Below are 15,342 nucleotides of genomic sequence, written 5' to 3' on the forward strand. Positions count from 1 at the left end.
GGCTTGTGCTTGTACTTACGTTAATGACAGATACTTACCGTTAGTATACCAACAGCTACTGTTCTAACAATGTACTGTCACATACGAGCGTACATCTTTACTATTATATTTGGCTAATCGCCGTTAGTAAATTTTTGCGATATATAATTACTTTGCAAAACATCTCTCATTTGAAGCACAAACATAATTAACAGAAAAAAAACTTAGCCTACTGTGTAGGACTCGTCACTTGCCATTGGAAGCTTCTGTAGCAGCCTACGTTCCTGCTGTATCCTGGAGCCTATCTGGCAACCTCGAGTCAGGGAGGAGGGGAGGGGGGATACACCGCTCTACAGTAATTTGAAGGTGATTGCAGTACCAGTTTTGGCCACAATCCTACATACTGCTCCTTTAAGTCCAAGCATTGCCCTAAAACGCTGTACATGGTACCTACTGAAAAAGATGAATTACTTGCATCTGGAGTATCAATTCTGTAAGGCTTCCAGTACACGTAAAGCATCAGATTTTTAGTTCATCTCTATGCTAAAAAAGCAGAATGGATCCAAAGGAAATGAGAGCATGTTACACTAAATACATTTTTTTTTTTAAAGTTGCCCTGTTAAAACGCCATATAATCAGTATTGATCCAGATATAAATACAATTGGCTAAAAGCCAAATAATACATCTGACATAATGAATATACTATAATCTTATTAATAAAAGCAATTAATAGAGAGAGCCATTAGAAATAAGCAATTTTCATATATTTGTTGAAAAGCAAATGTCAAATGAATGTCAAAATGATATGGGTTTAAAGCTGCAGTAGGGAGTTTCGAGGAAATGTTGACTTAGCCAGAAAATTTGAACAAGCACAACTTACAGGTCCAACCCCCTTGCTCTCTGCTACGCTACAGCCCTCCCTCCACAGCTCCTCCCCCACAGCGGAGCCTGCCGTGAACGTGCAGGCTAGTAAGCAGGACCACCGATGACGGCGGATTATAAACAGTTATGGAACATTCACTAATAGGGACGAAACATCAACAATATGCTTTACATTGACTATGGCCTGCCCATACTTTGACTACAAACTTGGTCCTCAAATCATTATGTATTTTGCAATACATGTAACTTTATAAGGTTGCACTCTTTCTATAAGTTATAGCTACTAAGATAACGTTAAAGGATTAGTTCACTTAAAAAAAAAAACTTTTGCTGATAATTTACTCACCCCCATGTCATCCAAGATGTCCATGTCTTTCTTTCTTCAGTCGAAAAGAAATTAAGTTTTTTGATGAAAACATTCCAGGCTTTTTCTCCATATAATGGACTTCAATAGGACACAAACGTTTCGAGGACCAAATGACAGTTTCAGCGCAGCTTCAAAGGGTTTTAAACGATAGCCTTCCAGACGATGAATAATAGTGAAACGATCTAGTGAAACGATCGGTCATTTCAAAAATAAATAAAAAACTTTAAGTTTTATAAGCACAAATGCTCGCCTTACTCTGTTCTGTGATGCACGTTCGTGATCCTGTTTGAACTCGTTCATCCAAATGAACAAATCTTTTTTCGAGTCATTCGTTCGTTGAATGAACAAACTGACTCCAAAAAAGACTCGTTCAAAATGAACAAATCTTTTTCCAAATGAACGAATCTTTTTTCGAGTCATTTCGTTCATTCAACGAACGAAATGACTCGAAAAAAGATTCGTTCATTTGGATAAACGAGTTTGAACAGGAGAGTCACGAACGACGGTACGCGCTCGCGCTGTGCAAGAGAGGGGTGATCAGCGCGTACACGAGCGTGATTGACACTGCTAAGACATTCCTCCTGGCTCTGATTGGTTGTTTCTGACCGGGGGCGGTGTATTTCTGCAAATGGCAGTAGGACCACAGGGAGGAGCCAGAGGAGCTTGATTTTTTTCACAGATTATCTGTCTCATATTCTACTTTCAGGACATAATGAGAGTTTTAGCAAATATTTGTTTACAAAAGATACCTACTGGAGCTTTAATAAAAGCAGGTAATTTAATCTGACGGACAATTTAATTTAGTACCTAGATGCAAAATAACATCATGGAGTGGAAAACAGAACCCATTATTAATCAAAAAATCTGTCCCAGGACCACATAATATGAGCAATTACATTCATAAAAAGAGTCAAAATAATTGTTTACCATTTAAATCTTTATTTCCTTAAAATAACAGGATATCAAAGTTATTTGTGTTACTCTGAATACCAATACAAAAATGTTATCACTATGAATATACAGCACAGTACAAAACAAAGATATTTTCCCAATGACGAGCATTAATAAAGGGGTTTGCAGACAAGAACAAAGCCTGAGGAACTTCACCGTTGTTAAAAGTGGCTCCTCATCAGACGTGGCAGGCAGCTTTAAGGCACACAGACATCTTGGGACCTAAAGTTTCCTCTCCTGTAGGCCCTTTCCTCTAGGCTAAGTCAAAACAAGACACCTAAACTGACAAGATTTCCACATATTCAGCATGACTGGAAGAGAACGAGGCGTTCTGGAAGGTTTAAGATAAATGGCACTGAATATGGCCTGATAAAAACAGTGTACCAGGTGAACAGTATACACACAATTAAACGATTCATTAAAATACATTGAACACTGCTATTCTCTGTCCAGTTCAGGTCACATTCTGCAATAAATAAGATCGTCTGTATAAATTATGTGACAATCTCATTTAATCCACATAAATACTATTCAATTTGGATAATCTTTCCAACACAACTCCCAAACCTCATCACTATGTTTTTATATGGTACTGGGGGTCCAATGAGTCAATATTCCTGTTATTATTTGCACAGATTTGATTTAAAAAAAAAAATAGCAGAAACAATGGCACACCAGGTTCTCCACAATGCTGTAGGCAACTAGTATTTGCTTTGTATGCATAGTCTTCAGATATCCTGTAGTTTTATAAAGTGGAATGGAAATTAAAAGGTGCTGCCACTTTAGCTCTGGGTTCAAAAGATGACAGCCTCGTCTCTTATCTGTCTCGCTCAAAATTAAGCATAAATATTAAGAGAGCATTCGACGAATCACATAAAAGGAGCGTTCTGAGCATTTTCCTGTAAAATAATGATGGCGATATCGAAAGGAAGAGTGATGCTGCATGTGAAGAGCTTTTTACACAGCTTGACCAATCAGAAACTGCCTCGTAATCAACTTCTGCACGCACAGACCTGAAGCATCAACAGAGTGAGTCAAACGCATGCAGTATATAGAGAAGCTCTTTAACGGCTGTACTTTTGACCTCTTCGCCCCTCCAGTGGCCGTGCAGATGGCTTGAGGGTTTAAGAGCACTGTGCTGGAGTTGCTTGGAGGTTAAGTCATTCTGTGCTCCTCTTGATGGACCTCTTCACCTCAGGTCTATGGCTGATTGAAGGGGGCGGAAAGGAGTGTAAGGTGAATGGAGGGTTGGGGATTGGAGAGGAGTGAGGAACAGGGGCGTAGGGGTTGTTTATTTCGGGGCGCTAGATTTCGTGGGAAGCCGGATGGTGCTCTCCGAGGCCGTTTGTCTGAGTGTTATTCTCGTTGAGCCGACGGACGCGGTACATCTCGTAGTGGATGCTGCTGGTGATGTCTTTAATGTTCTGCATGTGGGTTCTGCAGAACATGAACCAATCACAGAGTTATGATGATGAAAACAAGCCCAGTCCACATCAAAATTACAATTATTTAATGACCCTCAAAAAGGTCCAAACCCATATGGCCTACTTTCATTTGTGGAACACAAAATAAGATATTCTGAAAAAAGTATATATATATTTTTTTGACCATACAACGGAAGTCAAAGGGTGCAAAACAACGTTTGGATATGGATATTTTGTTTTCCACAGAAGAAAGTCGTACAGGTTTGGAAGGACACAAGACAGTAAATCATTTTTGGATAAACAATCGCAGCTGTACAATTGTGAAAAAGCAGTACACTTTAGCACACTTTTAAAAAGAATACTTATTAGAGAAATAATCTGCTTTAAAATAAGATATTTTAGAACAAACTATATGTATTGTTTGTGGACTCCCTTAAGTGCATGTTATTTGCAATTGAATGAAAATTTATATTAAATGCAATTAGCTGAACTTTAGAGTGCCTTTTTTGTAATACTTAAGTTCATCTTTATAATGTAATTTCTTAATTACATCTGTTGTCTTTGAAATGTTTAAATACCACTGCTGAATGTCCTGATAAGGATTGTATGATAAAATAAACCATACTTAAATGTCATTTTTATTGCAACTTGTATCTCAATACATGTGTAATGATCAAGTAGCAATTTATTACATTTAAAGATAATATATTTAAAACTAAATATTAGGTAACACATTACAGTTCAAATTATAACCAAGCGATATTTGCTTGAGTATGTTAGTCAACAGCTTCTTTGAAGCATGATAATATTAAAACATGATATAAATGTACTTTTAAAAGTAATTTGACATTACAAGGCGCACTTTTTTAGTGTACTTTAGTACGTTAAGAAAAAAGTATATTTTATATAATCTCTTTAATAACACTTAAATGGCCTTTTATTTAATTCATATTTTATTATCTGGAAGTAGTTATTAGTCTGGAACTTTTAGGATTTAAAGTACACTACAAGGGCACATTTAACACAATTAAGCACGGTTCTACAAGGGTATACTGTAATACTGTTTGTTAAACATAGACTTAATCCACTGACCTTATAAGGAGGTCCCGCAGGTAGGCAAACTCACAGTGGGCAATATTCTCAACTATAGATAACAAAATGCAACAGACAGAGTTAAAAACAGAAGGTAAAGAGCACTTATTAGATCAATTTGAAAGTTCTTCCTCTTTAGCCAATTGGAGCAACATAAAAAGCAAAGACCACTTGTTCACTAAGTAAAGCGGTGGACAGAGATAAGACAACCACCCCAGTCTCTAGTAATTCCATTTAAACTAAAACCTTCCTGAAAGATTAGCATGAGAGCTTGACAAATGCCTGGATGTGAAAAAATGTTTATGAATTATAGATTATGTCAAACTCCATGAATGAGACAGAGAACGCCACCATGGAGCAGACATCCAGTACAGGAAATGAAAGGTTTTCAAAGAGACTTTAATAAGAGGAGTCAAGCTCTTCAAAAAGATTACAGGATAATTACAGAGTCATTTGACTCTCAAAACAGCTCACCAAAAATTAAAGAGTTTTACTAAGTAAGCAGCTAAGCACATCGACCGCCCAGATTCAAGTAGTTACAGTACTATTCAAACAAGGCTGCTGTATATTGCTCTACAATAGACCCTTTTCACATTTCTCAGAAGCAGAAGTCGTCAAACTTCTATAGCGATGAATGGGAGACGATCATTTTTCATATTTGCATTTGCTCTAAAAGCAAAAGAGAAAAACTGTGATAGCGTTTCCACGAGTTTCCAAATGAGGCATTGATTACAGCAGTTAGAAGAGAGAAAGATGTCAAATTTTCCATCAGTCCCTCAGCCATTATATTAGGAAAACTCTCGCGCCAACATTCATGTTATTATAATAATTTTTTTGTAATTTTTACTGCCAAGGTAATATAACAAAGCATAGCGTTATACATGTGTATAATTAAAAACAAATAAAAAATAAATAAAATTGCAATGTTGATAATTGGAAATGCATCATAACAGTCTGTGAAAAAGACAATCATATAATATAATTAATATATAATAATTAATATAATATATGACATTTACAATAATACAAAAGATTTATATTCTACATGAATGCTATTCTTTTGAGCTTTCTATTCATCAAAGAATACTCAAGTAAGAATAAATGATTATTCGTGATAAAGGCAATTTAACAGTCCAGCAGCTTGCTGACTCACAGTCAAAATGACGCACTCATAATGGTCTTCTGAGTGGGTCTTCATTTGATAAGGCTCTCTGATGTTTGACTCATAACCGTGTGTCTGTGGTTAATGAGCTCCCCTGATGTGCTTTTGGAATGTTACTGTCTGCATAGTCCGCTAATCACTTTCTCTCTCTCTCTTCTCTAAAGAGGTTTAGAGACCAAAGAGTCACAATACCTTCAATAGTTCCCCATTTTGTTTTCCTTCCCAAGAGTCTTTTCCCATTGACCTGGTATTCCTGGTCACTTCCTACTACTGCAAATGGAATCATCTCCTAAGGGTAAAAGAAAGGATACAGATAATATCGCAATATTTTAATGAACTATGGATGCTTTTCTAAGTGTAGTGCAAACTCACTCTTATTTTCTCATTGATTGTTCTGTCCTCCGCATCCTCATCGAACTCTTTCTGTGGATAGACGTCAATCCCATTGGCTCGAAGCTCTTCCCTGATCTACACAAAATTAAAACAGTTAATTGCTTCAGGAGAAAAGTATATACAAAATGGATAAAGAAGAAAAACCACGTATAGTCTTTAGAAACACTGCTAACATCAAAAAATCTTTAATACGTCAATATTGTGACATTCTAATTTTTTTCCATTAAAGTTGAACAAAGAAACGTTTTTGGAATCGTTCAGGAGATTTCTCCAAAACGGAGAAAGATCCATGTCTGTGTTCCAAACAGCATGTGTTCTTCCTGTAAGAGGCACGCCAGCACAAGCACAAGGAGCCGTTGAGGTTGGCGAGCGCTTCCTTACTGCTATGTGAAACGCCACTAACAACCCCAGAACAGATGTTTCTTACCTACACTTCATCACACCATGCGTCATCTCAGCTTCACACCACTGCTCTGAAACTGCATAAACTAGTCCACTGTGGATTTGTTTCAGAATAATCAAAAAGTTTAGGGCTTCCAATACAGTCCTTTTTTTTTTTTTTTTGCCATGCATATTAAGTAATCCACCATCCCGTCACAAATAAAACTGCATTAGTGCTTTCACAGGGAAGCAGTGTTTCTATAGAATCTTTAGAGACACCATCTGCAATTTGGGAAATCTCCTAGGGCAGAAAAAAGACTCAGTTTGCCAACTACAGCTAGAGTAACATCATGACAGCCTTTACCAGTTCTTTCACACATCAATGCATCGACTTGTGGCATTCATATTATCCTACCGGGGCTCACTCCACAAAGATGCACACTGCATTTTGTCTGTTATTGTCACGCCCCTTCATAACCGCGAGCTCTACTCAAATGTAAATATTAAGGATGGCATCAATTTCAAACCAATTCAAGCCTGATTCAGACTTAAGAATGTTAACAATCAAGAGGACTGTGCAGAACGGATTTCATTCACAGATTTTGCAAGCACAGATTTCAATTCAATTCAAAATTGCTTTATTGGCATGACTGTACATCATACAATATTGCCTTTTCACAGGATGTTTCAGAGTGGCATGTTTCTTTTTTTCTTTTTATTAAGACTGCATTGTACTCTCTTTAGTTCTAGAAGCTGCTCTCCGTAAAATGTGCAGCTCACAGACAAACGTTGGGGTTATGATGTTTAAAATACATTTTAACCGCTCTAAAGTTCGTCAGCCTTAGGAAGGTCAAACAAATGAGTTTTGGAAACAGGGTGGACAAAACAGCATCTCATTGACATCGCGACAACACTGTCTTCTATAATGCAGCTCAGCCAGGACTTGTCCCCCTTTTTTGCGTATTCCGTGGGCGGGGGTTATTTAAATGAGGAACATTTCGACTTCATAAGAGCCGGAAAAAACGCATTACTTTCTAAAAACTACAACAAAAGGCTCATTTGGACTACGAGTTCTGTTAAATAAATGATCTTCCTTTGGAGTGGAGATCTTTTTCATGCTCAAACAGCAACACAACAGACTATCTAAAGTTGAAAAAGTATTATAGGACCACTCTGAGGTTTTCTTTTCAAGAATTTAGTTTGTTTAAATATGTTTTCTTTATAATGTTATTAGGACAGGGTCATCCTGACATTTTAATTCTAAAAAGACTTAGCAAACACTGGTTTGCCACTTTATGTATGAATGGAATTGATGAATAAATCTGGACAAAAAGTCAATGACCAGCAGTACAACATGGCAGTCAGTCAAAATAACTGCTTGTTCTACAATTAATAGTTTGTCACAATAGAAAAATAAGTATAGTGGCATGACTTTTCACTTTATAAACAAGAGAGTAACAACATTAAGCATTCATCTGTCTGTCAAATTTGAGCTCACCTTCTTTTTGAAGAAATCCCTCTCCTCCAGAGTCAGGGTGTCAGCCTTAGCAATGACAGGAACGATATTCACCACCTTGCTGAGACGTCTCATAAACTCCACATCCAAAGGCCTAAGACTGAGGAAATGACAGGAAAAATAGATGTACAGTATAGCGAAACCTACATTACTGTTAACAGGGCCGTAACTTAACCACCAGAGGGCGAAAAACACCCAAAATATACTTGCTCTAAGACAGGGATGGGCAACTTCGGTCCTGGAGGGCCACTGTCCTGCAGAGTTTAGCTCCAACCCCAATTAAACACACCTGAACAAGCTAATCAATGTTTTCAGGATTACTTGAAAAGAGTTTTTGTCAGGGTTGGAGCTAAACTCTGCAGGACAGTGGCCCTCCAGGACCGAAGTTGCCCATCCTTGCTCTAAGATGTGGCATGCTCTTAAGATGCTTGTGGATGGAAAGACTATTCAAACAGAAGGTGAACGGAGACCTTTGGATGTGAAATGAAAAAAGTGAAAAATAAAAAGGCAAACAGATCTCCTGCCAGAGTGACTGTTGGACTCTAATTGGCCAAGTTGTACAAAGCCAGAATGCAGCTTCTGGGAGGAGACATCTGCAGTGTTTGGCGGACATGAAACAGTCAGACATTCATAGCGGGCCACAGAAAGGACTGCAGCACACACTCTGGGGGCATCAGGACACAACAAATCCACGGGTGTGTGGTTGGCATGTGCGTTCAAAGTGCTTAGACCTTTTTCCAAAATAAGTTGAATGGATGAATGAATACATGATCTTATGTCTCAGAGGTCAGTGACATGGACTCTTAAGAGGAACTCATCAAACAAGAAAATTCATGGAATTATAAATACATATGCACACTACCGTTCAAAAGCTTTGGGTCACTAAGATTTTTGTTTAAAAGAAATTCATTTTTTTATTTAGCAAGGATGCATTAAATTGATCAAAAGCGGCAGTATTGACATTTATAATGTTACAAAAGATTTCTATCTCAAATAAATAAATGTTGAACTTCCTATTTATCAAATAATTCTAAAAGATGTAACAACTATTTTCAACACTGACAACAGCATATTCAGCTGATTTCTGAAGGATCATGTGACACTGAAGACTGGAGTAATGATGCTGAAAACTCAGCTTTACCATCACAGGAATAAGTCACATTTTAAATATATTCAAATAGATATTTTTAATTTTTAATAATTGTAATAATGTTTCACAATATCACTCTTTTACTGTATTTTAATCAAAGAAACGCAGCCTTGTTTAAAGAGACTGCTTTCAAAAAGTGTGTATATATATTTACTATTATTTTATTTGATATTTTTCAAGGGAATTTCAGAAATGGTTGGCAACATTATTATTATTTATTCCCAAAGCAGCAAAAAATGTTGGTCTAAACTCTATTTAGGTGGTCTAATTCAAACTTGTTAGTCCAGAGGCTCTTAATACTTATTCTGCACTATCAGATGTTTGTCAGACAGAAAGGATCCCACCTAATACGGGTCCCAGCATCTGTCAGGATAACTGTGCATACTGTATACATATTTAACACATATATTTAATATACACGTTTTATTTTGAAGGTTGCTACAAATTCTCCTGTAGTAAATGAGAAATAATTCAAAATGTCTGGAGAGACTCATGCTGTCCAACAACAGCTATAAAAACACAAGCACACACAATGATTCTCCATCAGAGACAAACAACAGAACAGACCACCCACTTAATTTGGCACAAAGATGTTTTAGATGTAAAAAGGAAATCTACTAAGGGTAAATAGTGACTACAAATCCCTGATGTAAACAGTAGCTGCTCAGGATGGCAAAGGATATTTCATTCTATAAAATGTTTTAATATCCCAAAGAACCATGTACTGAAATTAAGTTTAAAAAAATCCTGTTTGGATTGCCAAATGTTTCTGTAAGAGTCACATTGTTAAAAAACTGCCCTTCCAGCCAGAGGTCAGGCAGTAATGTGTTATACAAGGTCTTGTAAAAATAAGAAGTGTGGTGACTCTACTCAACATCAATTTTACAAGCATAAATTGATGATACTTTAACGTTTTGTTCTACAATGTAACCGCACACACTCATAGCTAAAACGTGAATTTGAAGCTGTTATTTATTATTTTTGAAAAGGTTTGTTTCTAATAAGTAACTAGATAAGACAGTATTGGTGTGAGTGTGTGCAGTTTAAGTTGTAAAACAACATGTCAAAGTATCAACAAGATTATTTTACACAAAAATTGAAAAACCCCATTATAAAAACAGGTTATGACATCATACCTGCAGCACTCTATATGCTGATTTGGTGCTCAAGAAACATCTACTATTAATATCAATGTTGAAAACAATTCTAACTATTGACTATTGTAACTATTGAACATCACTGCCCTCTAGCGGCCCATCCTTTTCCACCAGCTTTCCCCCTTACTGAACATAAACATCATTAGGCAAGCCACATTTGAATAAATGCACACATGTACAAAACTTATTCATGCTAACACAACTGATATTAGTTACTAGACATGCAGTATATGCAGCACAAGACTTTCAGGGTGATCCTTACACACAGTTTGAGTATTCAAACACACAACATGACATGCAAACACATATCCAGTGTTTAGGTCCACATATCCATCATATCGTTTCAAGTTCATAATGCCACTTCTAAAAAGTACATAGATGTACAGTATGTTTACTAACCAGTGTCCAGTGGGTGGTATGAAGTATATGCAGCAGTGCACTCGTGAGTCTGGGATCCTCTTCTTCCTGTCAATATTGATCTCTTCTTGCAAGTACTGCTCATACTGGTCATTGATAAATTTCATTATGGGCTGCCAACTGTTGAAAAGAGAGAGAGAGAGTGTAATATAATGACACTTTTCCCCTCAAGTATCTCTAAGGGCATTTTCACACCGGGCTCGTTTGGAGCATTTGTTTCAGAACCTGGTGGGGTTGGGTCACCATCCCTTTGATGGTTGGAGAGGTTTTATTTTTGGGAGTTTGAATGGTGTTCTGCATCCAAGCATGGCTCCATAAATGGAGCGTGCCCAGAACAAAACTATACCGCCAACACTAACAGAACCGCTTTAGACTGTCATTTTATATATTTCACAGAAGAGATGCTGACTAAACTGAGCGAATTTTACAGCATATTAAAACTGAGGTCACAAAAAAACAAACAAACAAACAAACAAACAAACGGTCTTTACCAATTCTCGTTATTGATCTGGTCGCCAAACCCTGGTGTGTCTATGACTGTCAGCTTCATTCGAACTCCTTTCTCCTCGACATCTGAAATTAAATGATTATATTTTGCATTTCAGTGTCAGATTACATGCTATGAACTCAAGATCAAAATGGTTGAATGGCCATATATAAATGTATCAATGACGCGCTTATGGACAATCATAGAAATAGAAAATCCAGCTGTGCAGCCTTACCATGACTGATGGACTTGATCTCGATGGTTTTAGGGATCTTTTCCTCAGCAGTGCCCAGGAAAGACTTACGGCTCACCTTTGACTTGAAGAGCGTGTTCATCAGTGTGGACTTCCCTAAACCACTCTGACCTGTTCACATGCAAAACAATACACATTACCAACCCATTAACTAAAGGCTGCAATACACTACACTCATTTTGCTCAGAGTTTTGCCCTCAGTTGAAGTCTGGATGAGCCAACGCTGGCTGCCGAAAGTCTGAGCTATTTTGCTGATTTTGGGCAGTCAGAGTTGACAGATTTTACCCATAGTGTGATTTCATCCAGTCTGAGGGGTTTGGTATATTGAGCCAATTTAATAACACATTGTTTTCATTTGTCATGCATCTCATTGCAATGAGGCACATGTTTCTTCATGAGTTTGTTGTGTTAAGAATGACCTGAAAGTAGTTTTTTTTTCTGTAAGTTTCAAAGTTCACAAGTGTGTAATGCCTAGTATTTTAAAATCTCATTGAATTTCAAAAGCTGCCTACTTGTTTCCAGGCTTACAAGGATTGCAAGAGAGCAAAGACTACAAGAAAGAGAGATACAAGAATATACACTTCAGTGATTTCAAAATGGCACTAAACACATGACTAATTACTAAATAGATCTATACACAATATCTCAAATAAAACAATCATCAAATCAATCATTAAGAAATAGAAATGTCACGGCACAACTGTAAATATTTCTAGAGTATGAGAGTATGAGCCAATGAGACTTGAGAATTCAGCTTCAGTGACTGAAAAAGTTTCACAGTTTGATGGAAGGGTGGTGAAGAGAAAGCCAATATTCAAAAATGTCACATTGCATCTCGGCTACATTGTGCCATAAGGCATGTGGGAGACTCTGCAGCCAGCTAGAAAAAAGCTATATATCGCATGATATTGTTATGCGCATCTCGTCAGTAAAGCCGGTTCCTTGATTAGTAGTAAATCGCCATCACCTGCTTTCAGATGCAGCGGCATTTACTACAAAGAGCCGTAGTTAACTGACAAGCTGAGCCATATCGCATCAATTATCGCTGGCGATACGTCCGCGATATTGATGCGATATTGATGCGATATAAATGCCGCTGCATCTGAAAGCAGGTGAAGGCGATTTACTACTAATCAAGGAACCGGCTTTACTGACGAGATGCGCATAACAATATCGTGCGATATATCGCCCAGCCCTAGTGGTGGCAGTATCTTTCTTTTGGGATGAAAGACGATGCTTGCACATCAGCACAAAGCTACATAACAATGGCTTAAAGCAATAAGAGTCAATAATATTCATAGTAAACAATGTCAAGTTTTAATTATAATCTATATTAGTACACAATCTAGAGAAAATGATCGATTCTCAATACTGATTCACAGTGAATGAATGCAGTGAACTGTGTGTTCATCTGAGTTTAGTGTGCATTTGGAAACGCAGTTACGCGTTATTTTTCCATTTGCATAGTTGACGATTATAGTGTTTCACTACATATGTAATGAGATGCGTTTGTAAACTCGTTTTTTCGGCAAAATAAAAGCGTGACTGCAGTTTCCATCAAAATAAAAGCTCACATGTTTAACTCTTGCATGTACAGAAATTAGGACAAAACTTCCTCTCTTTTTCAGAGCATTTCTTTTACAATAAATGCACATTACTATCATAGTAATAATATTATAACAATATTATTGCTATTATTGCCACCCACCACAGTTTCACAAAATCCTGTGGGAAACACTGAAGAACATGTGGGCAGGCTTTAGCAAATGGAGAATTATTATTTTTTTTTAAATGTCATCTTGGTGATCAAAGATGACTTTTAAGGGATACAATTATTGACTACAGGGGGACTTTAAATATATAATTGAATTTGCAGTGCATTATTCTTTTGATTATTGTCACTGTCAAGTAAAAAAATAAGAAATAAATTCAAAGTAAAGCATTAAACCCCGAAAACTTCCAAGGAAGTTGAAAATTGTTTATATACCCGGTAGGTTATTCACTCACAGATCACAAGTGATGCTTGTCCTGTGGCTTGACACTCAGGTTGTCCTGTGGTTTGAATGAAACTATCATTCCTATGGCTTCGGCTAACAGGAGCTTGTGTTTAGTTGTGGTTTTCTTTACCCCTCCGCTAGCCCACATCCGTCAGCCTTGGGTTCATCACACTAGTAATGAGGGCTTGTTCCTTTCTGCACGGGCAGGGCTGCACATTATCTCTCTCTAAACACCCTGTCATCCAATCCCACCGCTAGGGGTGGGCAATACGGCCAAAAAATTATCACTATAAATTTTTGGATCAGATGTGCCTGTAGTATACTGCCTACAAAGGTAGCACCTTTCAGGTTTCAGACACCTTCTTCAGGAAAATGTGATGGAATGAGAGACAGGAGTCAGAATAAACAGGCTGCAGCTGGGAACGACAATGCTGATCCCGAGGGTTGGCTCTCTCCGCTCTGACTGGGTTAAGTCAACAGCAGGTTTGGCCACATTGACCCAAAGAGCCACATGTGAGAACCCAGCTGCAGCCTTGCACAAATACAGGTTCATTTTGCTGTCTTCAACAGAGCTCGTAATCATTTCCTCTTGTAAACTCCATATAAATCATTAGAAGTTTAATTGAGGAACGGTGTCTTCTGGGACGCTAATGCTAAAACAGAAAAATACCACCAGGTGATGCCCTAAACACATTACTCAATAAATGTCTTTCCCTAATTTACATTCTTATTTCGCCATTTCAGATTTCAACAGTCTTAAGTTATTAACCCACTAACCCAATTTTCATAAACAAACTGTAAGACTTCAGCAACTTCATGTTTGCTCTGTGATCAAGGGCAAAACAACAGTATAGTTTTAGCTCTAAAATCTCATTGGATGAGCCACATCCATAATGCATGTGCATGCATGATTGCATGTCAGTTGTATATTATTAATTATTAATAATAAATTATAATTAATTTATTGCTTGACAACCATAAACGATTTAGAGTAAGGTTAATGAAATGCAATACCAAACGCAAGAATTGTTTATTGTGAACTTTTATAAATGTAATCTTAATTGAACATTGGTTGGTTCTCATATTAATGCAGAATTACTGCAAAAATTGTGTGGCCTCTTGTGGCTTATTGATAATAAGTTATGTTTGTAATGTAAACATCACTATGAGCTCATACTTAAATAGCTCAATTGCTTCATGTTTACTGATTTGATGAACAATAAATAAGGGTGAAAATAATCACACAGAATAATCTAGGGACTAGAGTATCGTGCTGGGCTGTTCTTACTTGGCTCAAATAGAAAGACTATAGCAATCACCCAGAACAACTGAGCTATGTTGTAGCAATGTGCTAAAAACCCTAAGACCACCTCAGAAACAGCATAGCAACACCCTGGCAACCATTAATACAGTTGCAGCAACTTCTGCACAGGTAAGCATTTCTCAGTTTCTTGTGGAAATGTGAAGATTTAATCATAATTAGAAGAAGAAAGTTCAGCAGAAAAAATAAATGAATACAGGTTTGGAACAACTTGGGCGTGAGTAAATTATGACAGAATCTTACTTTTAGGGTGAAGTATCCCTTTCAGTGCAAACTTGCCAACACAACACTGAAACAAATACTAACTCCTAACCAAAACTCTACAATTAACCTAGTATATCGCGGTTAACACATCCTGATGAACAGCGTTACTGTTTGTCACTATCAGATCCATCTGTGTTTTTTCTGAACT

General features: G+C 37.2%; 1 protein-coding gene across 7 annotated transcripts in view; it reads right to left on the reverse strand.

Annotated features, from left to right (window-relative positions):
- Positions 1-2,148: 2,148 nt before the first annotated feature.
- The window catches only part of septin9a (septin 9a), an 88,942-nt gene continuing 75,748 nt past the window's right edge, over positions 2,149-15,342 (reverse strand). For all 7 annotated transcript variants that reach the window (XM_077212979.1, XM_077212978.1, XM_077212977.1 and 4 more), the window contains 8 exons: positions 11,595-11,723; positions 11,364-11,445; positions 10,855-10,992; positions 8,131-8,248; positions 6,231-6,326; positions 6,051-6,147; positions 4,697-4,748; positions 2,149-3,617 (listed from right to left, as the gene is read on the reverse strand). In XM_077212979.1, coding sequence (XP_077069094.1) covers positions 3,485-3,617; positions 4,697-4,748; positions 6,051-6,147; positions 6,231-6,326; positions 8,131-8,248; positions 10,855-10,992; positions 11,364-11,445; positions 11,595-11,723 — 845 coding nt within the window. In that variant the 3' untranslated portion in view covers positions 2,149-3,484. The remainder of the gene's footprint in view (positions 3,618-4,696; positions 4,749-6,050; positions 6,148-6,230; positions 6,327-8,130; positions 8,249-10,854; positions 10,993-11,363; positions 11,446-11,594; positions 11,724-15,342) is intronic.

The sequence above is a fragment of the Siphateles boraxobius genome, unplaced genomic scaffold, assembly GCF_051911475.1.
Source record: "Siphateles boraxobius isolate OS27281-9 unplaced genomic scaffold, OSU_SipBor_1 66, whole genome shotgun sequence".
NCBI classification, from domain to species: domain Eukaryota; kingdom Metazoa; phylum Chordata; class Actinopteri; order Cypriniformes; family Leuciscidae; genus Siphateles; species Siphateles boraxobius.